We start from the raw sequence: 22,277 nt of genomic DNA, 5'->3' as shown, positions 1-22,277 counted from the left end.
CCAATGCAGTGGTTTCCAACCTTATTTTGGTCAGGGACTACTTGACCAGGGACCACTCTCCAACATTAGTACCAAAGGGATTACGAATCAGTTTTTGGTCAACTTTAGATATGGTTTGGTTATTTGGGGCGCCGATTCAGAAAACTGCATTGGATAGACCACATCAGCTCTAATTTATGATACATACATTTCAACTGAAATCATTTGTGACACACACTGGGAGGGGTTGTTTGTGAAAACAGCCCTGAAGTCAACTGCAGTCCTTAATACTTGCTGCTTTACTACCTTACCTTGTTGCTAAAATTCAGATCCAAGGGTTAGCAAGTGAAACTGTAAGCTTGAACCGATGGAAAAAGAACATTGGCAAACACAGGACTTTGCGAGAAAAGTAGAACAAAGTAGAACACCCACCTTTTCTCAGAATGTTCTCCGCCTTCCCTTTCTCTTGCCATCAAAATTGTCACCATCACACCCTAGTGATTTTTGAAAGCCAGAGTGAGGCCTGTCATCTTGAAGGCCAATTCCAGAATTCATCAGTTCCTGCATTTCACTAGATGGGGCAAAAGGCTCTTGCTGCCAATAGAACATTTGAGTACCTTGTTTGAAAAATCTAGGATCCCCCAATGAAAGGGCCAGGATTGGTCCTGAGCTTCCTCACCCCTTTTTAATGCCTTACTTGGATTATGGTAAAAGAAAAACGCTATACCAAACAGGTACATCTGCAATTCTCTTCAGCCCACTTTTAAATCATCTGTAGATTACAGTACGTGTTTGTTTGTTAAAACAAGAAAAGCTATAGAATTATGATCTGTGCATGCTACAATAAGGCACCACAGTGGATTAGTTGTTGCCTTGTTAAGTCATTTCAGCAAGTGCCCAATTCAGTAAATGGACACTAGCCAACATAATACTAACATCTTAAGGAAAATAAATATCTAACCTTTAAGACAGCCAAAGAATCAGTCCTGCTTTTATTAAGTCAACAGGTATGATATGCAAGTGAATCTCAAAGGGTAAGACTTAATCAACCACTAGATTCAGTATTCATCCAACAGAAAGATGACCTATATGCACAATAGACAGTTTTGACCCTTGTGGTAAACTAAGAAGGGATTTCTGCTGTTTTCTTTTACTCATTTGGTAACATCTCTATGGGTTAGTTGACACAAGATGAACTTTCATGCTCAAGACATTTCATTAAGTCAACCAATTCATGTTCAATATTGGTCCATTCTAAGAGAAGTTGCACTCCTAGAATGCACTGGTACAAAGGGATAAGCAAGAGAAAATGGGATACAAAATCAGATTCATGTAATAGCTTAACGCTAACTATGCAAATAGAAATTTTGCCAAAATTATGTCCACCACTATCAAACCAAAGCAAGACCACTCTGGAAAAGGATTTTTAAGGAGCTTGTCAGCCAGAAAGTAGATGTCTGACTTTACTTACTTTTATAATGTCAACTTTTAATGACATTTTAAAATAAAAGAGCATGAAAATAAACCTTTATTTTGTTAACACACGCCAAGATTTGAGAGTTTTTTTCACAGCTTGACACAATGTACACAGGTAAGAAAAGAACAACAAGTGGGCCCTCTTTAAATGGCCACCCTAAACTTTTCTACGTTACACAAATGCTGTAAGATGATGGGAAATGTGTCAAGTATCAAATTGGCATGGGATGCTTGGCTTTCATGAAAGGGCTAGTTTTGGGGAGAAACAGCCATTATTAGCTAGGAAAGGGACATGTAAGGAAAAGATACAAAGAACGATTTTTTAAAAACCCTATTTAGTATGCCTTTGGGAACTGGAGTATTTTGCACAGCTGTTGTAAGTGAAATATTATGTACAGATAACAAATTCTCTTCCAACATATCCCTGTGGCATTGGTTGTGTAGGAGCAGGAACCCAAGTATTACTGAGAATATATGTACCTGTTGCCCTATGGAAATTACCTTTAAAAGTTGAGACCTCAAGGCTAAGCACCAAGAAACTTTGAAAAAGAGTGCTTAGCATCTTTTAAACTACCCCCAGGGCAAAAGCTATGATACACTTAAAATTTACTTCTTTTCTCTTGACTACAATGCTGAAAAGCTTAATGCCTCAAGAGTCCGATCCAATACAATAACCTTTGCTTATGTAAACAAATGTTCATTAGATATAATTCTGACAATATGATCCAGGTAAGCACCGCAAACAAGCAGTTACTGTTCAGTTGTCTAATACTTTTGTTCACCCAGTACATCTCTTTAAAAAGGGGGGTATCATCATTAGTTTTATACCCCACTGAGAAACCTACAAATGCTACAAGCTGCTCAATGTGTAAACACCTCAAATACATGGATATTTCTGTTCTAGCCTCCTAACAAATGTTGCAAACAAACAAAAATCCCCTAAGTAGTCCTTTTTATTGTTTGCTCTTCCCAAGTCCTTCTGTGTTTTGAAAGTGGTAACATTCCTGTTCACAGGATTAAGTTAAACTATCCTACAGTGGAAAGGAGAACGCTTTACAATCACCCTCTGAAAACGAAACATTCATTTGTCATCCAGAAGAGACCAGAAGCTGAAGCATCACAGCAAAATCCACATTTCAATTAAGTGGTGAGGTTTTGGTTTATGTCCCACGGAGACCACAGCTGTCCCATTTTGATGGACTTTGATGGATCTGCCTTGAATGAGTCAGATCCTCCTCCTCCTCATCCCAAACAGTACACAGTGCCCTTTGGTTTCTTCTTTAGGATCATGGTTGCAGGATATTACAACAGTGTTGGAATGCACGCAATGTAAGTGCATTTATATGTATATATACCGCACTGCCAGACAAATATCAAATGTACTTTAAACCAACTGTATTAAGACATAAGATGTCACTCTCTTCTCAACCTCCCATGTCTTGAAAAAAAAGTTGCTCCAGTCTACAGAATATTTTTGGTAGCAACAATATTAACAAGGTTAAATGAAGTTTTACCAACAGACAACTAGCTTTTTTTTTTTTTTTGGAAGAAAAAGAGGGGAAGATTAAAAGGGTGGATATGGGAGGCGTAACACAATCTTTTAAAAAAAACCCGACTTAGACCAATTATCCAAACAGAGCTGCTAGATTCATAAGCAGGTATTGAGAGTATAAACCAATGTGCTTTGAGTATTTTTTCAAGTATCTGATATCAATTTTGTATAAAGATTTTCGAATACACAAACTACCAAAGATAGAAGAAAATGGACTTTTCCAAGTTTGAATTTAAGTATTAAAAACTCAAAATATTCCAGATGTTAGTATTCCACACAGTACTAACAGTTTTTGTACATATCCCAGCTGACCGTGGACTGAAAATAACCTGCTAAGCAGTATTAAAAGAAAAAATAGTGTGCAGGAATTAAAATTGTCTGTAATTTAGGGAAAACACATCTAAAATCCTAACTTAAAAAATAAAAACAAATGAAGTGAAAGCTTTAACTGGTACACACTGTTCACACCTATATTTCAAGTTTGGAAACGCATATTTTCAAGCAGCAATACAAAAAAGTATCCATGAAGAATGCATAATTTCCGGAAAAAAAATTATGAAAACATCCCTGCTACCATTACATTTCTAAATACAAAACTGACTACCATATTGTTGCTTCTGTGTAGCAAGAGAAGTTCATTTTCAAAACAGGTAAAATTCAGTCTTCAGGTGTGAATGGTATGAATGAGAGTCCCCTTTTAAATTTCTTAAGTTGTTTTTAGGATCCTTAAGCATGCAAGCCTTGAAAAGAAGGGCCCAACAAGGGGCAGGGTTGGCTTAGGGCATCCAGTTTAGGACAGAGCTGGGAAAGCTTCCGGATCATCAACGTCAGGAGCAGAAGCACTGGACTGAAAGAGAAACAGGAAGCACATATTATGCCAAAAGGTCATCATGTCTGTTCGTTTTATTTGCAGCATTACTATATGGCAATTGACCATCTGTATTAAAGCTGCTTCTGCTTTATGGCAACCCTAAAGCAAACTTATTACAAGGTTTTCTTGGCAACATTTGTCCAGAGGAAGGTTTGTCTTTACCTCCCTCTGAGGCTAAGAGAATGTGACTTGTCCAAGGTAACAGTCCTGCATCGAAATACAAATTACAGCGTATATTTTCCTTCCTGGAAGAGTGAGCTCAAATGGCAATACAGGTAGCCCGCAAGTTACAAACATCTGACTAATGTACAACTTGGAAATATGAATGGGTCTCTCCCCTTCCTCCCATGAAATCTTAGTACTAAACCAGAGTTCCTGAATCTCCTCCACCTCTTTATTTGCTCCATGTATGACACCACTTTAATTGCCGTGGCTCAATGCTATACAATCCTGTAGACAGCAGTGTTCTTTGACAGAAAATGCTAATGATATTGTAAAGCCCCCAGGACAGTTAAGCCAGGACAGTTAAGGTAATGACAAGCTCCAATCATTCTACAGCATAAATGCAGCCCAAGGAAGCTGAGGTGGGATAAACAGGAGCAGCTCGTGGGCCATCCAGTACAAACCCTTGCTGAGAAGCAAGATGATCGCATTTAAAGGACCCCCAACAGATGACCATCCAGCCTCTGTTTAAAAGTCTCCAAAGGAATCTCCACCACACTATGTAGTTTGAAGCCACGGTTCCATGTCCTAGTCTCCGGGGCAGCAGAAAACAAGCTCGCTCTCGCCTCCCTGTCTTCCCCTCACATATTTATACATGGCTATCATGTCTCCTCTCAGCCTTCTCTTCTGCAGGCTAAACATGCCCAGCTCTTTAAGCTGCTCCTCCTGAGGGAAGGGTAAACTATTTAACTGGTTTTCCTTTCTATTAATGGAAGATTTGGTGTTCAAGAACTTGTTTCTAAACATGCAGTAACTACAATGTGCACCTTTTTGGCCAAATTAGAAAGAGTGCACTTTTTGCCGCTGTGCTGCTCCACTCATTCACCAGCCAAGTGTGCCTCAGGCCTGTTCCAAATTACATTCCAATTCAACTTAAGAACAAACCGATAGAACCTATCTTATATCTAATTTCTGGACTGCCTGTACTGCAAATCCTTATTCAATCCCATAATTGTAATTAGCCTGTCAAGTCATCTCCAACCAGATTTTCCATGTTGGATGGTGACCCACCAATCGTAATTCCTTCTTGTGGGAAAATGGGTGCACGGTCCTGCAGGAGTGACAGTCTTTCTTGGATGAGCAAACACAGAAGGCGGTGCTGGATTCTTATTCAATCCTACAGCCTATGCCATGTCTCATAATTTAGTTTTATCCCCCATGTAATTTAATACCTACATGCCCCCCAACTCGTTTCTCTTTTTCACTCAATTCCAAGAAAGCTGTCTCTGTTTTAAACCAATGTCTGCAAGTAGGTAATTTGATGAGGGCAAACAAATTAAAACATAATCCACAGAAGGTGCTCCTGGTCAATTAAAAAGTATTGGGTGGGTTAATTGCCCCCTGAAATCGCAGGTTTGCAGATTGGGTCCAGACTATTTGGAAAACATATCTCCCTACATAGCTTCCATTTTTTTAAGCACTCTCTTTGTCACCAAGAACACGCAGATACTGGAAAATTATCAATACACAGACAGAAATCTTGAAACAAACAGTATCAGAACGACTTATCTGTGGAGAAGAATGCTACACAACAATCCAAAAAAATTGTAGCATGCCAACTTTTGTTACTGATAAAGGCATAATTAGAACCAAGGTAGTCATATATTAACTCAAAAATCTTTGTACATATGTTCAGAAAGAATGCAACGAAGAAATCTAAAAGCTTCCACAAACCAGGAAATAAAAACTGTATAAAATCACTAACCTGGCTAGGTGTGTGGATGACATCAAACTCCTTAACCAACTGGAATGAAATACAATGAAACACAAATATCAGTGTACTGAATTTGTAATAAGGAAAAACAAAAGAAGCAGGTTATGACAACAAATGCTTTGAGAAGCAGTTTCAGTTATGAGAATTCTTACAGAAAGCAATCTCACAAACTGATGCTACACTGTGCTCAAGTGCAAGTACACTGGGACTTTTCCCCATCTTCTCCTGCATTTCTGTACATCCAGGAAAAACCAGGAGGACTTCACAGCCTTCTAGATTAATGCTGAGAAGGGCCTCCCTCAGTTCAATTTGAGGAAAATATCTATTAGCAGAATCACTCCTTGGAGTTTGCCATTCAAAAATGTAGATTAACATTCCCTATTCACCATTCAAATGGCTACAGAACTGATTGGAATATCAGATTATATTTACAAACTGAAATCGGGAAAAGCACAAAAATAAACTGCCATCGTGAACTAGAAACTATCTGTTTAAAAGTTAGGTATGATTCAATCATACCTAACTTGTGATACAAGTATATGCAAATACTGAGCAGCATGTTTATCTTTTGTATTTAAAAATCCACAATTGTTTTAATTAATTGAAAAGGTACTTTCTGTTTCACTCCAGGTACAGACATTTGGGGGCAAGCCACTTGGAAAAATTTTCAAGCTTGTGGCAGCAAGGTGATGTATGTAGGGCATTAAGTGTGAAAGGTGGTCTAAGGGGAAACCCTTGAATGTATGCAATGGCTTCAAGCGGCCAACTTCCCCAGAGGTCTTGTGTGATGTGGATTTAACATATATACTTGAGTATAAGATGAGTTTTACAGCCCCTTTTTAGGCTGAAAAAGCCCCCCTTGGCTTATACTTGAGTCAAAGTTATTTATTATTTTACTCTACTAATTATTGTTATTTACATTTATTATTTTACTCTGTTACAATTACATTTATTATTTTACTCTTATTACTGTTATTATTACATTTCCATTATTTTACTCTATTATTTTATTACATTTATTTTACTTTATAATTATTGGATGAATACATAAGCACATTTACATTGAAGAAAGTTAGAATAATGGTTTAATCAGAGTTGAACAGTTTTATCTTAAATTACAATTTTATGTAAATATTCAAAAACATTTAAACTACTGATGCCTCAATTAATGTAATTTTATTGGTATCTATTTTTATTTTGAAATTTACCAGTAGCTGCTGCATTTCCCACCCTTGGCTATTATTCAAATCAATACATTTTCCCAGTTTTTTGTGTGGTAAAATTAGGTAACTCGGCTTATATTCGGGTTGGCTTACATTTGAGTATATATACAGTACTTCAATCAGTAAATACGCATAGACAGTGTTTAATTTGAAGCAAATCAACTATTTACCTTATCAGTTCTGCTTCCACGGTTAGCCCTTCCCCCACGCCCGCGGCCTCCTCTTCCGCCTCGGCCCCCACGCCCAGGACGGCCAAGATCCCCAAAATTGATCTCCAGCTGGGATGTGATGTCATTTGCCGGCTTACGGAAATGATGATCCATTACAGAATCTTCAGCATGAGTCTACAATTAAAGACATTTATTCAACATAAAAAACCATAATTTAAATGTATTTTTACTGTATATCAAATCATCTCAGGAATTCAGGAAGATCGCTGTGCTAGTCAACCACAAATACAGGCTATTTAATAATCAACATCTGCTATGACTGACCCCAGCCCTATTAACTGCAGCAAATACAACAGGTAGGATAAAAACGTAACTAAGAGCATGTTTGCCCACACTTTGTCCCTCAAGCAACCCAGGGTGCTTTGAAACTGAGGCAAGATAAAATAAATGCAGAACATTCACAAGCAATTATAATGCAACTATAAGCAGACTGTTCATTTAAATGAACACTGAAAGTACATTACTATACAGTATTTAGTAGACACCCTCTCATCTATAAATCTACTTTAAGAAATCACATTGCTATATGAATGTAGCTGAGATGTGCAGAAAACCTGTAGCTATAAATGCATTCTGCCTACTTCTTCTATGTAATTCTTGATCCTAAGAGCAGTATCATCTTTTACACAAATCAAGCCAAACACACAGACTTGGCTTCTGGGTTTATGGGATTCAGAAGAAATCAGGACACTTTCCTGAAGCTGCTATCACCAAGAAATCCTATTTCATATCACACCCCTGGAGTTTACATAAATATGATTCTAATTTTGGAACTTTCCAGTTTTATTTCAAGTGAGCACCTAGAAATCATAAATGCATAACTAAGTCACGTGGGACAACTGACTTCAAAAACAAAGGGACCTGAAATACATTCATTTTATTAGGTTAATAGTCATGCTGCAACTTGAGAGGAGGCACTGGGTGCTCCAAGATTTTCTTCTTTAAATCCCATAATTCCCCAAAGTCTGTCCATATCTCCATTATTTGTATGCACACCACTGCTGAAGCCACATAATCAGTTGCCCAAAGTCTGATTTGCAAAGTAGAGGGAAGACTTGAGACCCTTCCACACAGCCATATAACCCAGAATATCAAGGCAAATAATCTATAATATCTGCTTTGAACCGGGTTATGAGTCCACACTGCCATATAACCTAATTCAAAGCAGATAATGTGGAATTTTATACAGCTTTGTGGAAGGGACCTCACTCTCCCATTTATGAAGCACTTCTTTTAAGAAAAATTCAGGCGCTGGGTGCTGTAACTATATAGAAGTATGAATATCATGACCAGATTCACAAACATGTTGCTGCAATAAAACAAAATTAAGTAGTACAGTAATAATTATTCTTACGTATGTATAAACAGTAATTGTATTAGGACAACCATGTGACTAAATTAATTTATTCACTACATATGGTGTATTCTTAATAAGAGAGGCATATGGCCAAGTGAAACAACAAACACAGATAGATCAAGACAGACAAAACTTATTTGTCTGAAAAGTAACAATATTGGTTAAAATGAATGACTACACTACCAGGAGTATATACCAATGAGTTTCTTAAAATCCCTTAAATTTCACTTCAAACATATCTTTTTCCTTACCCAATGAATATATATAAACTGTAAGTACCTCATTGGATTCCAGCTGACTCCCTTGCATCTCTGTCATCCCCTTTGTCTGATTCAAGTTGTGTTGACACGCAAGGGATAAAAACAAACAGAAGAAAATGAGACTCTATACTACAGAAATAAGATGCTCTATGACTAGCCAAATGAACCAGGATGATGGACAGATCAAGAACAAAGTCACGAACAAAGAGCATAAAACATTAATATGCAATACAGATTGAAGGTTTTTAGGCTCATGTTAGTTTGACAGTAATGGCAAATAAGAAGGTTGAGAAAGATTACCTTCACAAATAAAAACAGGACTAAGATTGTATCAGAATCTTAACTTCCATTAATGTGCAATCATAGGGCCCTTCCACACAACCCTATATCCCAGAATATCAAGGCAGAAAATCCCACAATATCTGCTTTGAACTGGGTTATCTGAGTTCACATACAGGTAATGTGGGATTTTCTGCCCTAGTAATTAGGTTCAGAATTCTGAAATATATATTTACATTCTCACCTGAAGCACATTTACAGCCAGGAATAAACCAAACCCAGCAACAGGGTGTATTTATGGGTAAATACAAACAAATTCTGATGCAATGCAAGACAATGAGCAAACACTATAGCAAAGCTTTTCTCTTCTTGTCCTTTATGCTCATGGCTTTATTTAGAAAAGAGCACTAGAGAAGTTTCCCAGTTCTCCAGAACAAGTATTGAGGGTGCATGGGAGGGGGACTGTCCCAATGAAATTCCACTAGCAGAACATCAGCAGTGGACACAAGACGGGGTGAATTCAGCATCCTAAGACGCTTTCCTCCATTCTGGAGGACAGATGTCCACGACGTCATGTGACTACCGGTGAAGGTCTTGCCCCCCCCAAACCAGGGTCAAAGCGTTGTCAAATGCTTTCACCCCAAAAAGGAGGCTTCCCGTGTTATGCTGGCTCCAATGGGGGTGAAAGCATCACCGAGAGGGAGCTGCACGCAGGGTGACACATTTGTCCTGAAGCCAGAAGAAGGGAGGCACTTTGCCTGGCCTTTCTGATGAGGTCCACAATCATTTGGGGAGGGGTCTATTTTAACATAAAATGCAGAACAGGCAAAAAAAAAAAAAAACACTTAAGAGGTACAAAAAGCAAGCAAACCACAAAAACACAGAACACTGAAGCAAAATGATTACCCCTAAGCCCACAAACTATTTCAGTATCCCCACATATCTATTTCCCAAATCTATCTACCTAAACATTTCTATCTGAGAGAGAAAAGTAAACTCGTTTTGCAAATTCAATGAAACAGTATTTATTTAAATTATGTACCCAAAACAAAACTCTACTACTACAGGGCACATTATTTCTACAGATCTGAACTTGCTTTAGGATTCAGGCTTTCAATGAGTTATGAGTGCAATTCACACACAGACACTGGCAAATGTTATGCTGAGCTTAAACACCCAGAGGAAGATATTTCTGGGATATTTTTTTTTTGGGGGGGGGGGGGGCAATTTTCACTCCCTAGAAATTTACTTTAATTAAAAAAAACAAACCCCAAAATTGAGCACATGGGTGCCTCGCACTCTGATTTTAAGGAGAATAATGCTTGCCTGACTACAATGTTTAATTGCTTTGAATAGGCAGGATTATTTTTAATATATATATGTTATTGTGATAGTTTTTATGCTAATGTTGTTGTTAATTTTATGTTTATGGTGTTTACTCTATATGCTTTGGTGATGTTACTTGGAAACCACCCTGAGCCCCTTTGGGGAGATAGAGCGGTATATAAATAAAGTTTTTTATTATTTTTATATTATTAATATATAATGTTTCATTCAAACAATAACTGTAAGACAAGGGAGCACATGTTAATCAACCCAATCTACAACAACCCAATCCAATCTACACCCTGAATTTCACAATTCCTAGAATTCCTATCTGAGACTTTGCCACATGTGTGTCCAAATGTTTCTTAAGACCCAAATATTGTGTAAGACCCAGATATTGTGTTTCAAAATCAATGCTGACAGTTTTAGAGGATGTGCAGTGTATATCAGTTACTGTACCTACATTGTAAATTCTGATGCAGACAATATAAACACCATTAGTATAACTTTATAAATAATGAAGACAAGACAACCCAGAAATAGCCTACCTCCTCACTCTTTGACTTATGGAGAACAAAACCTTTTTTCCATTGTCCATCAGCACCTTCATTTGGTTTGCGGATGTTGAATTCAACTTTTGCGCGATCCTTGTTTTGAATAGCTTTCCATTCATCCAGAGTCATTTCCTTGGGCCCTTCCTCCTTCACTTCTTCTACTTCGTTCTCTCTGCAATAGGTTTACAGTGATGGTACTCATTTCACACATTCTGGAGAATGTTACACATTCAGAATCATGAAGTCTGAACCCAGAAATGCTACAAGCAAATAGGAATACCACCTAAATAGAATGAACACTGGTGGAATTTACTCTTTACACAAAACTACTTATGTCAAAGCATTTCTAATTCAGTCAAAATAAAATAATGGTATTGTGGAAATAATCTGAACACATTCTTTATTATCATCTATTTTACAATCCAATGTATTACTGTATCTGACTATTTAATCTGCAGAGGACTGAAAGTCATAAAGTTGCAACAGTATATCCTTAACAGAAAAAACAGTGGTGAAATATCATTTTTTATTCCCAATCCTTTGACTGCTTTCATTCCTGTGAGCTGCATTGCATTTCCATTAACAATTCTCTTCAGATACTGCAATCCTTTCTCCCTACACTGCTGCATGTTAGACAACCTACACAAATAGGCAGTCACCACAAGAAAAAAAATATCAAAATTCCATAGACTGTATGTACACCAGATCTAAAACACCCTAAACAACAAGATTATTCTATGTTGTTGGACTGCCAATCCAATTAGCCATTATTACTGACTATATTGGTGAGGGCTAATTGGAATAGTCCAATAGCATCTGTAGGACCACAAGCCTCCAATTCAAGTTAAATAATTGGTATTACTTATTTTAAGATGGGTTTCAACAAGTTTTAAAAGAAAAAAATCAACCCAAAATACATGCACGAATTAATACATGTAACATCTAAGTATGGCACACAGTGCTGTGAACTAACATACATCACAGCAAGTCTGCAAGCACTATGTCTAGAAGATACATGCTTGTCAGAGATTTGTATCAACACAATGGGTGTGCTTAAATGAAAATCAGGAATTTACAGGAATCATGGTTTGTTGTAAATAAGAATCATGCTCACAGTTAGTAAACCATGAAGTGAAGCTTTGTGGGCATTGTAATGAATTGCTAAAAGAAGGACCATACTGTTAGTGCCAGGGTTCCAGCAGCTTGTCATGTTGTGTGAATCAATTAATTAATTCTATGTCTGTTATGAACAAATACTTCATCCCATTAATCAGATCAAATCTAAAACACAAATCTTTGACATCCAATGTCACTCTCCTTTATGTGCAGTACAAATACTGTTTTTCAAAGATTCATCAACTACCATTCAAATGTAGTTTCTCATATATATGCAAAATTTAAATGTTGTATTATAGAATCATAGAATAATAAAGTTGGAAGAGACCACGTGGGCCATCTAGTCAAGCCCTCTTGACTTTGATTTGAAATTCCAATCTTAAATCAGTTTGTTGTACAGCAAAGGTAACACACACATTCCTGTCTTTAACCTTGCAAAATAATACTTTCTGCTATGGATAAGCTTTTTAAATAAAAGGTTTGTCTTTTTTTTATATAAGTAATCAAAGTAATTTCCTGGCAACTCAACACTTACTTATTCTCTGAGTCAGCAGGTGGATGTTCCTCTCCTTCTGGGGTTTCCTCTGTTGCGTTAGATTGATCCAAGTCACTGAAATTAAGTTTTATTTTAATGATTAATTGAAAATTATCACATGTCAGTGCATAAAAAAGTACATGTTATACATCTTCCAAAACTGACAAAATAATTATGTGAAAACGTATGGGATAATTAAATAAGATTTTCAGTTTCTCTTAACACAAACTTAACTTCTTAATTATAAAGGAACTTTATAGTATTTCCTTAAGACTGCTAAAAATTGAGGTGTATGGATGGTCTCATATGGCAGTTGAGATTTAACGTAGATGTAGTCAGAAACTAAAATTAAGACACCATTTTTTTAAAAACCTAGTTGCAATTTTCTATGCTGTTATGTTACAAAATCACATTCCTTGTATGTGCCTTCTGTGACACTGAACATGTTGAATGTTATGTCCAATACAGGCATTTCTGCATTTTTGTAACACTGTATCATGCAGCTTTGCATTTATGCTTACTCTTAAATATAATTGCACTTTAAATGTAATTGAAAACACTGTAATATGTAGCTCTGCTTATAAATTAACTCTAAGATATATTTCAAAACAAAACAAGGTACTAACGTTAGCTCATCTTTGACCGTTCCCCAGTTATGCGATCCACTTCCACCGCGCTTATCCTCATGCTTCAGACCACTGAAATGTGAAAGAGAACTAACAAAACTGAGTTAACATAATAGTGTTGGGATATAGAAATTCAAAGGTATATTTTGAAATATTTATACTATTGAGAATAAATACATCTTAAAAGTGCAGAGACTTGGTTTAATACTTACGATCTGTCACTTCCACTATGTCTATCAAATTCACGTTTGCCTCGGGAGTCAAAGCCATCTCCTCTACCCATTCCACGCCCTCGGCCACCGCGGCCGCCCCTTCCACCTGGGCCACCACGGCCACGCATAGGACGATCAATAATTGGCCTTTTGTAAAAGAAGTGAAATTATGAATTACACAACCCAACAAAAAAAAAATGTTGTCTTGATGCCTTGGTTTTCAGACCTGTTCCTTGGGTTATTTGGGGTCCTGATGCAGAAAATTCCACTGGATAGACTGCATCAGCTCTAGTTTCTTAGGTATGGTTATCACGTTCTTTTATGAGCGAGCAGATGGTATACGGCATACCTTCTATATCCCAAAAACTAGAGCTGATTGGGGAAAACTACTGCCATTTTTTTGAATCAGCAGGCCAAATATACTCAGGAACAGTGTAACATTTGAGGCACCAAAATGTGTATTGGCCAGTGTTATATTTGCAAGTACATTAGGCCTCCCAACATGAAAATTGGAACTTATTATCTGGAGATGTGTTATCACTTAAGCACAATTATTTTAACCTACCAACATTAGAAAAGGTTTTTTCCCCCTAGAATATTAAACACTGAATAATTACACAACTATTTTAGAGCTACCAACATTCTTTAAAACTATTACCCACAAAGCAAATATTCATATGTTGATTAACACTGATGAACAAAAAAAAAATACTGTGAAAACTATATTGTTTTCATTGAAATCCCTCAATATTCTCTTAACTGACAAGCGTAAAATACAGAAGGTAGCCTAAAATCTTCACTTTTTTCCCCTGTAAAACTTTTGACATTTTGCCTGAAGAAGAGACCTATAATGCTTTGAAAACTTGTTTGTTGTATTTCCTGCATTTTGGTAAGCCAATAAAGGTATTGCTCCTTTACGGATTTTTTTGGATTTTGCTGTATGCCAACATTAAGATACACCAAATTTTGGTGCAACAGGGGGAACTTTAACGAAGGGAATTATAGACCAGGACTTGATTCTTTTAGGGTTTTATATCCAACAAAGTTTACATTCTTTCATTGGACTGCAGTTGCCAAATGTTACCTCTGTGTACCTTCAAATCCACCCGTCATACCACATCAACAAAAAATTCCAGTAACAATACAGACTTCTTGAGAAATTCAATGTTCCCTGCCTAAGAAAGGAGCAGCTTTAGTCGAATGTGTTGCTAATAAGAGTTGAAATTATTACCTGTCTTTTATTAGCCTTTCTCTACAGTCTCCAAATTGCCTCTACTTAAAATGAAATCTCTCAATACGACAGCAGAGTAACAACCGAGACAGAATGCAGGTCTGTGACTCTTTAACAACTTCATCTTTTTTTTTCCTCCTGTATTTTTAACATTGTTGCTTGCTTGCATTTTCTGAATTTTGCTGAGCTCATAAATGTATCACTATTTGCCTAATTAACTTTTTTTTGCCTGATTGCATTACCTACATTTTGGTTAGCCAATAAAGGTGTTGTTCTTTTATGGATTTTACTGTATTTCGCCGTATGGTCAACTCAGCTTCCCCTGATTATGGTAAGACAAAAAATTCTGTTCTGCCTAAGTGCATAGCATTAAATCCATTAACAGGATAATCACACCACACCAAACACACTGTGTTCTCCTCCCTTAAAAGTTAAAACATGCAGTTCTTACTTATCAACAGAAAATTCTCCTCCTTCACCCTTTTCTTCAGCAGGTTTGTCAAATCGTCGCTCACGAGGAGGCCGCCTCTCCTGCCTCCTCTCAATAGGCTTGCCTTCACCCTGAGGCTGCTGCTGATCGGGCCTTCTGCCAATTCGCCTTATTCCTAAAATAGAAGGCAATCCACATGAGTAAGCTATTTATCTATTTCCACAAAACTCCTATTCTTTAGGACATAGAACAGACTCCATAGAGAGGTTGTAGATATTTCCAAGACTAGCAAAGTATATCATCAATCTGCCTTCGCCACACCATGATTTTGGCATTTCCCCCCTGTTTCTGACCAAACAAGCTTTGCAGCTATTATACTATTTTAACTCTTTTGTGGAAAAGCAAAAAACTAAGACACAAGAAGTAACCAATGTTGAAACATATTCAAATATGATTTTCTACCCTTCTGTTTTATTAAATCCACAGGTATTCCGTACTACTCTAATTACATACTTTCATTTTGGAAAATTCTGAAAAATTCTGAAAAATCTGTTGTCCATGGATCACCAGTGGTCTGCAAGAACTATAATATAGTCTGTGGCCTCACTGTAACTACACTGTTGCAACAAGAGCAACTTAAGTCTCACAAAACTCTCTTATAGTGCCGAGGCTTATTAAATATGTTTTTTGTGGGCGAGCAGATGGCAACTACTGGATAACAAATGTTCTGTATCAGAAACTAGAGCTGATGTGGTCTATTAATTGCAATTTTCTGAACCAGCACCCCAAATAACCAAACCGCATCTAATATTGCCCCCCAAATTATTTGTAACCCTTTTGGTACTAATGTTAGAGAGTCTAAACAAGGCTGGGAACCACTGCAATAACAGAAGCCCAACAAACGAGTAAACCTAAATAACCTATTTCTTCTACTGCTAAAATAGCCTAATGAAACTGAACCTGTTTGCAGTTTCTTGTGGAAAGAGTATCTTTTAAAATTGCTCCTAGTCATAACATGGGAGGTATTTAATAAATGCATGTGCTATCAAAGACATCTGATGAATTATGACAACACCATGAGTTTCATAGGATTTTCTTAGGGAATGAATACACAGAGGAGGTTTTGTCAGTTCCTTCCTCCAAAATATAGCCTACAACACCTGTAGGCCATCTCCTATGAAAATTATTAAGCAGGGATGACCCTATGTAGACTCCAAGCTCCCATATTCAGAGCTGCCCCCCCTTCCCCCATATATATGTAGCTGTAAAAGACTATATGATCATCTTGAGTCCCATATCAGCAGAAAGGCAGAATATTTATAAAATAAAGAATTGCATAGTTTTTCACTACTTTCTAAAAAAATTAAGCTAATACAAGGACACAAAAGCAGCAATAGAGGGGGCTTTCTTTACTATGCCAGCAAAAATAAAATTACATACATGACACAAGCTAGCAGTTGAGAAAAGAAATGCTTGACTGGCAATATAAAATGTAAACTTTAATTTAACTACTCAAAATATCTGAACAATTATGACACAACAGCTCTAGCAATTAATATCTGCAATAAGATACTACTTAGAATTTCAGTAACTGGGGATTACACCATCTTCAATCCTACTATAACTAACAAAGAAAGTAACCCCATTAAAGCAATATTTACATATGTGTTGACTGCACAATTAATTTAATGAGTCTATTCTAATTTGAAGTAAGCAGAATGCCAGCCAATGCATTTTAATGGCACACCAGTGCTTTTTCTTTATATATATAAAGTATGTATGTATAAAAAACCACAATTATTTGTGATTTTTAAAAAGCAGTAGCTTAAGCATGATTGTTATCTAATAATACTGACTCCACATTCCCTAGGATCAGGGACACAGGACCCCTGTAAAAGTGAAAAACTGAATAAGGAAATTGCTTTTTTTTTAATATGTTTTTATTGATTTTCATGTACATATACATTGTTAAAAACAGGTAATGGGTATAAAGGGAGTTTACAAAAGGAGTATGCAGTGGGGAGAAGGGGGGGGTAAGGGAGGGGTGGGTAGTGCTCTCGGGTGGGGGGACAGGGCTGGGGGTAGTGGAAGGGGGACAACGAGGGGAGGGGGTTTGGTACTTCCAGGTTTATCCGTCGTGGTACAAACATAATAGGTTTTGCATATTAAATTTGATTTTTACATTTCTTTGTTCTCCTCTCTCCATAATATATTCTGTATAAATGTTAAATTTTGTTTTGTGCCTTATGGCTTACTTTCTTAGGAGTATAAAAAGTATCATTATTGTTAATTGCTCCGGAAATTGCTTTTTTTACTTGATAGAACACTTTACATATTTAAAGACATTGTATACACATTATATATATCTTTTTGTTTAGTAGTGTTTAAATCCATCATCAAGATATATGCCAAAGGCACCTGGGAACACTTGTTGAGTGCCTTCAGGTCATTTCTGACTTCTGCAAACCTATCTTGGGTTTTCTTGCCAGAATTCATTCAGAGTTTGCCCTTACCTCCCTCTGAGGTGGAGTATGACTTGCTTAAGGTCACCCAATGGGTTTCCATGGCTGAGTGGGAATTCAAGCCCTCATTTCCCAGTGTCTCAAACCAACACTCAAACCATACTCACTCTCTATTTAGGAACAATGCTATTATGAAAATATTTAACTGGTTTGTTTTTTTGTTTTTTTTGCTGGCTTAGAAACAATAATCCACGTGTCACTTATCTGAGTAAAATTAATCAAATGATTCAAAACTCAATTTTTTTCCAAATATGAGGCAATTCAGAATGACAAGAAAGCCCATTTTCTTGTACATTTGTTTTATCTCTGCATATTACAGATTGAGTTTCGCTAATCTGGAATTCTGAAATGCCCCTTTTCCAAAATTGCGTGAGTGGCTGACACCTTTGTGTTCTGGTGGTTCAAGCTTTGTCTCATGCACAAAATTATTTAAAACACTGTGTGTAAAATTACCTCCAGGTTATGTGTATAAGGTGTATATGAAACAAATTAATATCCTGTTTAGACCTGGGTCCCAACTCAAGATCTCATTATTTATATGCAAGTATTCCAAAATCAGAATAAATAGAAAACACAGAACACTTCTCGTCCAAACATTTCAGAACACTCAACTTAGACTGTAATTGCAAGGTGAGGGGTGGAACTGTTCAAACCTTGGTGGACTGTTCATTCCCTTTCACTCCTGAATAAGCAAAATTAATCTGAAACTGAAGTAAAAAAGGCAACACAAATATTGCACTAAGATAAACCCACATCATATTTACAATCATTTAAGACAAAACAATAAAATGCAGTTTCCTAGTAAGCGTGCAAAGGGAACCGTGTCCACCTGTAACTTTAAACTCCAGGGAAGACTCCTTTCTGAAAGCAAAGGCTCATCCAAATCATCGAGAACTCCATTTTGTGTTCTGTCTCAGCTCTCGCAAGAGCGACAGGAGGAGTCAAGCAACATGCGGACAAAAGCACGTGGCCTGCAGCAGCGTACATATTGCCTAAACTTCATTAACACCACCACGTGCCCACTCTGCCTGAATCTGGTGGCCAAAGGATTTTGCCTCTTTTTCTACAGGACTGAAATCTCCCAAATCACCTCTCCGAAGGGCTCTGTCTCCCTGCAAGAACCATCTAAGGACAAAAACCAACATGCATTATTTTGCAGACTTCTTTAAGTTCAAAGGCAATGGAGTACAGCAGTCTATTTTGTGTTATTCTGACACACAGTCAAACCTAACAAACAGACACAAACAATTTCCAGGTCTGTCCAAGTCCATAAGCAATGGAGTAAAACAGCCTGTTTTATGTTATCTTGGCATATGATCAAACCCATGGCATGCATCTGTTGGTCAAAGACTATAGTTTTCTCTCTCTTTTTACCTTAGAGGACTAAAAGGAGTGGGAGCTTCCATCTCTTCAGTGGTCTTTTTATCCCTCTAAGAGCCATTTCATGACTGACAACCTCTTCACAAACACACTGTTTTGCAGGCCTCTCTAAGCCCAATGGACGAAAGGAGCTATTTTTTAATTTCACTTCTATTTTTAACACACAATCCTCTCCATGAACGCTGCCTTTGGGGACGCCCCTTCTTTCCCGCCTTCCCCTGCAAGAACCAGATCAGGACTGACAACCAACACACACAATTCCCAGGCCCCTCTAAGTCAAAATATAATGAAGTAAGTCACCTTATTTTGTGTTATATTCTGACACAACACACACACACACAATTACCAGGCCCCTCCAAGTCAAAATGTAATGAAGTCAAGGCTCCTATTTTGTGTTACATTCTGACACAACACACACACAATTACCAGGCCCCTCCAAGTCGAAATGTAATGAAGTCAAGGCTCCTATTTTGTGTTACATTCTGACACAACACACACACAATTACCAGGCCCCTCCAAGTCGAAATGTAATGAAGTCAAGGCTCCTATTTTGTGTTATACTCTGACACAACACACACACACAATTTCTAGGTTTCTCCAAGTCCAAAGGCAATTGAGAAAAGCAGCCTATTCCGTGTTATAGTCTGACAAAACACACTATTCATAGGATTCTCAGAATCCAAATACCATGGAGAACAGCAGTCTATTTTGTGTTACATTCTGAAACAACACACACGCAAATATCCAGGCCCCTCCAAGCCCAAAGGTGATGGGATAAGGCAGCCCATTTCGTGTTATTTTGACACAACACACACACACACACACACAATTACCATGCCCATCCAAGTCAAAATGTAATGCTGTCTATTTTGTGTTATGTTCTGACACAACACACACACAATTTCAAGGATTCTCCAAGACCAAAGGCAGTGGAGTAAAATGGTCTGTTTTGTGTTATATTCTGACATAACACACATACATACACACACAATTTCTGGGATTCTCCAAGTCCAAAGGCAATGGAGTAAAATGGTCTATTTTGTGGTATATTCTGACACAACCCACACAATTTCAAGGATTCACCAAGTCCAAAGGCAATGGAGTAATATGGCCTGACACAAAACACACACACAATTTCTAGAATTGTTCAAGTCCTAAGACCATGGAGAACAGCAACCTACTTTGTGTTACATTCTAACACAACACACACACATGCACACACAAATATCCAGGCGATGAGATAAAGCAGCCCATTTTGTGTTATTCTGATGCACGATTCCCAGGTTTCTCCAAGTCCAAAGGCGATAGAGAGGTGTGTTTTGTATTATTCTGACACAACACACATTACCAGGCCCCTCCAAGTCAAAATGTCACGAAGCAAAGCCGCCTACTTTAGTGTTCTATTCTGACACAACACACACACACACACATACAATGAGCAGGCCCCTCCAAGTGCAAACGCAACGAAGTAAAGCGGCTTATGTAGCGTTGTTCTGGACACAAGACACAAACAAATGCCCAGGCTTGCACTGAAGGAGACTCTTCCCTCTTCTTTCAGGCGCAGGCGTCTTCTTCCTCCCCTCACAAGCCCTGCTCGCGGGGCGCCCCTTCTTTTCCCGCCAACCCAGGCCTGCCTTCCCCTCCCTGATACTGGAGCTGGGGAAAGGCGCGAGGCCCTGCTTGAGGCCTACCTTCCTTCCTGAGGGGCGCCGAGCCTGGCTGCCCGCCTCCGCCTCCTCCTCCTCCGTCCTCCCTCCGCTCCAAGGCACCTCCAGGCCCCGACGAGGAAGAGCCGAAGGGCGGCAGCGGGTTCTTGCGCTCCTTCTGCGACTCCCTGCGCAGCTGCTTGGCCGCGCTGCCGCTGCCCCCTCCGCCGCCAGACTGGACCGCTTGGCCTCCTCCTCCTCCTCCGCCTGAGGAAACGTTGCCTTGGGCCGCTTGGCCTCCTCCTCCTCCTCCTCGGCCTCCTTGGTGCCCCCCGCCTCCGCCTCCTCCGCCTCCTCCTCCGCTCTCTTTCTTGCGGCTTTCGGCCGCCTGGATCACCTCGAAGGGGTCGGATTCGTCGTCCAAGAGCTGGTCAAAGCGGTTGGTGACGACGCACCCGAAGCCTTCCTGCAGGTGTCCGGGCATGATGGGCCCCTCTCGGCGGGATCCTCCTCGGATGCTGCCCAGGCCCCGGCCCACCCTCGCTGCCCGCACAAGATGGCCGGCCCCCCGAGAAAGTCGCGCTTCTCTTCCGGCCCCGGCCACATCCGGGAAACCGCCGCGCCGCGCGGGGCATCACGGGAAGCAGAGGCCGGGCCTGGCCGACGCCGAGTCTCCTTGCCAGGAGGGTACTCCCGCTCCCGACTACAATTCCCAGCAGGCACCGCGGCCCCAAGGAAACAAGCAGGGAGAGGCATGGGAGGGCGACCTTCCAATGGGAGGGCTTCTGGTACAAAAGAGGTCGCTGCTGCTGCTTGCTGTTATTATTTTGGGCAGGAAGCAGAGAGGACGTTTCTCCCGCAGATAATATTAACTTTGGGCCCTTCCACAAAGCCCTATATCCTAGAATATCAAGGCAGGACATCCCACATTATCTGAGTGTGGACAGAGGGCCTTTCCACATAACCCTATATCCCAGAATATGTAAGTGTGGACTCAGATAACCCAGTTCAAAGCAGATATTGTGGGATTTTCTGCCTTGATCTTCTGGGCTGTGTGGAAGGGCCCCTACTTGGTATAATTTCAACATCATGAAGAAAATGTCATTCTTCTTCCAGGCTTTTTGGTCTAAATAATTTGATCTGTCATAATTTTTATATGCATATAATATTTTATTATGCACATTTCTTATTCTTGGAAGCAACAATTGTGAGTAAAGGTTTTCCCCTCACATTAAGTCCAGTCGTGTCCGACTCTGGGGTTTGGTGCTCATCTCAATTTCTAAGGTGAAGAGTCGGCGTTGTCCATAGACACCTCCAAGGTCATGTGGCCAGTATGACTGCAAGGAGCGTCGTTATAGAACTCAGATAATATCTCAAAGGGCTATTGTTCTCAGCCAGCCCACAAGGCCAAAGCATCTATTGGAGGCAAGATCTTTTAAGACAAATTGACATGATATGTACATTTGTATGGTATACCAGGCATGGGCAAACTTGGACCCTCCAGGTGTTTTGGACTTGAACTCCCACAATTCCTAA

The 22,277-nt window shown here is 38.9% G+C and overlaps 1 protein-coding gene across 2 annotated transcripts; it reads right to left on the bottom strand.

Annotated features, from left to right (window-relative positions):
• Nucleotides 1-2,390: 2,390 nt before the first annotated feature.
• On the bottom strand, nt 2,391-21,341 carry SERBP1 (SERPINE1 mRNA binding protein 1). Of its 2 annotated transcripts, none has more exons than XM_060773703.2 (10): nt 20,787-21,341; nt 15,215-15,368; nt 13,533-13,679; nt 13,321-13,410; nt 12,695-12,769; nt 11,038-11,215; nt 8,904-8,951; nt 7,208-7,381; nt 5,806-5,844; nt 2,391-3,854 (listed from the first exon to the last, which is right to left on the bottom strand). In XM_060773703.2, exons 1-10 carry the CDS (start codon nt 21,223-21,225, stop codon nt 3,798-3,800), a joined length of 1,401 nt encoding a protein of 466 aa, XP_060629686.2. In that variant the 5' UTR covers nt 21,226-21,341; the 3' UTR covers nt 2,391-3,797. The 2 variants fall into 2 exon arrangements, with proteins under 2 accessions (XP_060629686.2, XP_060629688.2); XM_060773705.2 differs by having other exon boundaries at nt 13,321-13,392.
• Between the last annotated feature and the right edge of the window lie 936 nt (nt 21,342-22,277).

Source organism: Anolis sagrei, chromosome 4 (genome assembly GCF_037176765.1).
Source record: "Anolis sagrei isolate rAnoSag1 chromosome 4, rAnoSag1.mat, whole genome shotgun sequence".
NCBI lineage: Eukaryota > Metazoa > Chordata > Lepidosauria > Squamata > Dactyloidae > Anolis > Anolis sagrei.
Note: the sequence above shows the minus strand (reverse complement) of the source record. Positions and strands in the feature narration are given on the sequence as shown.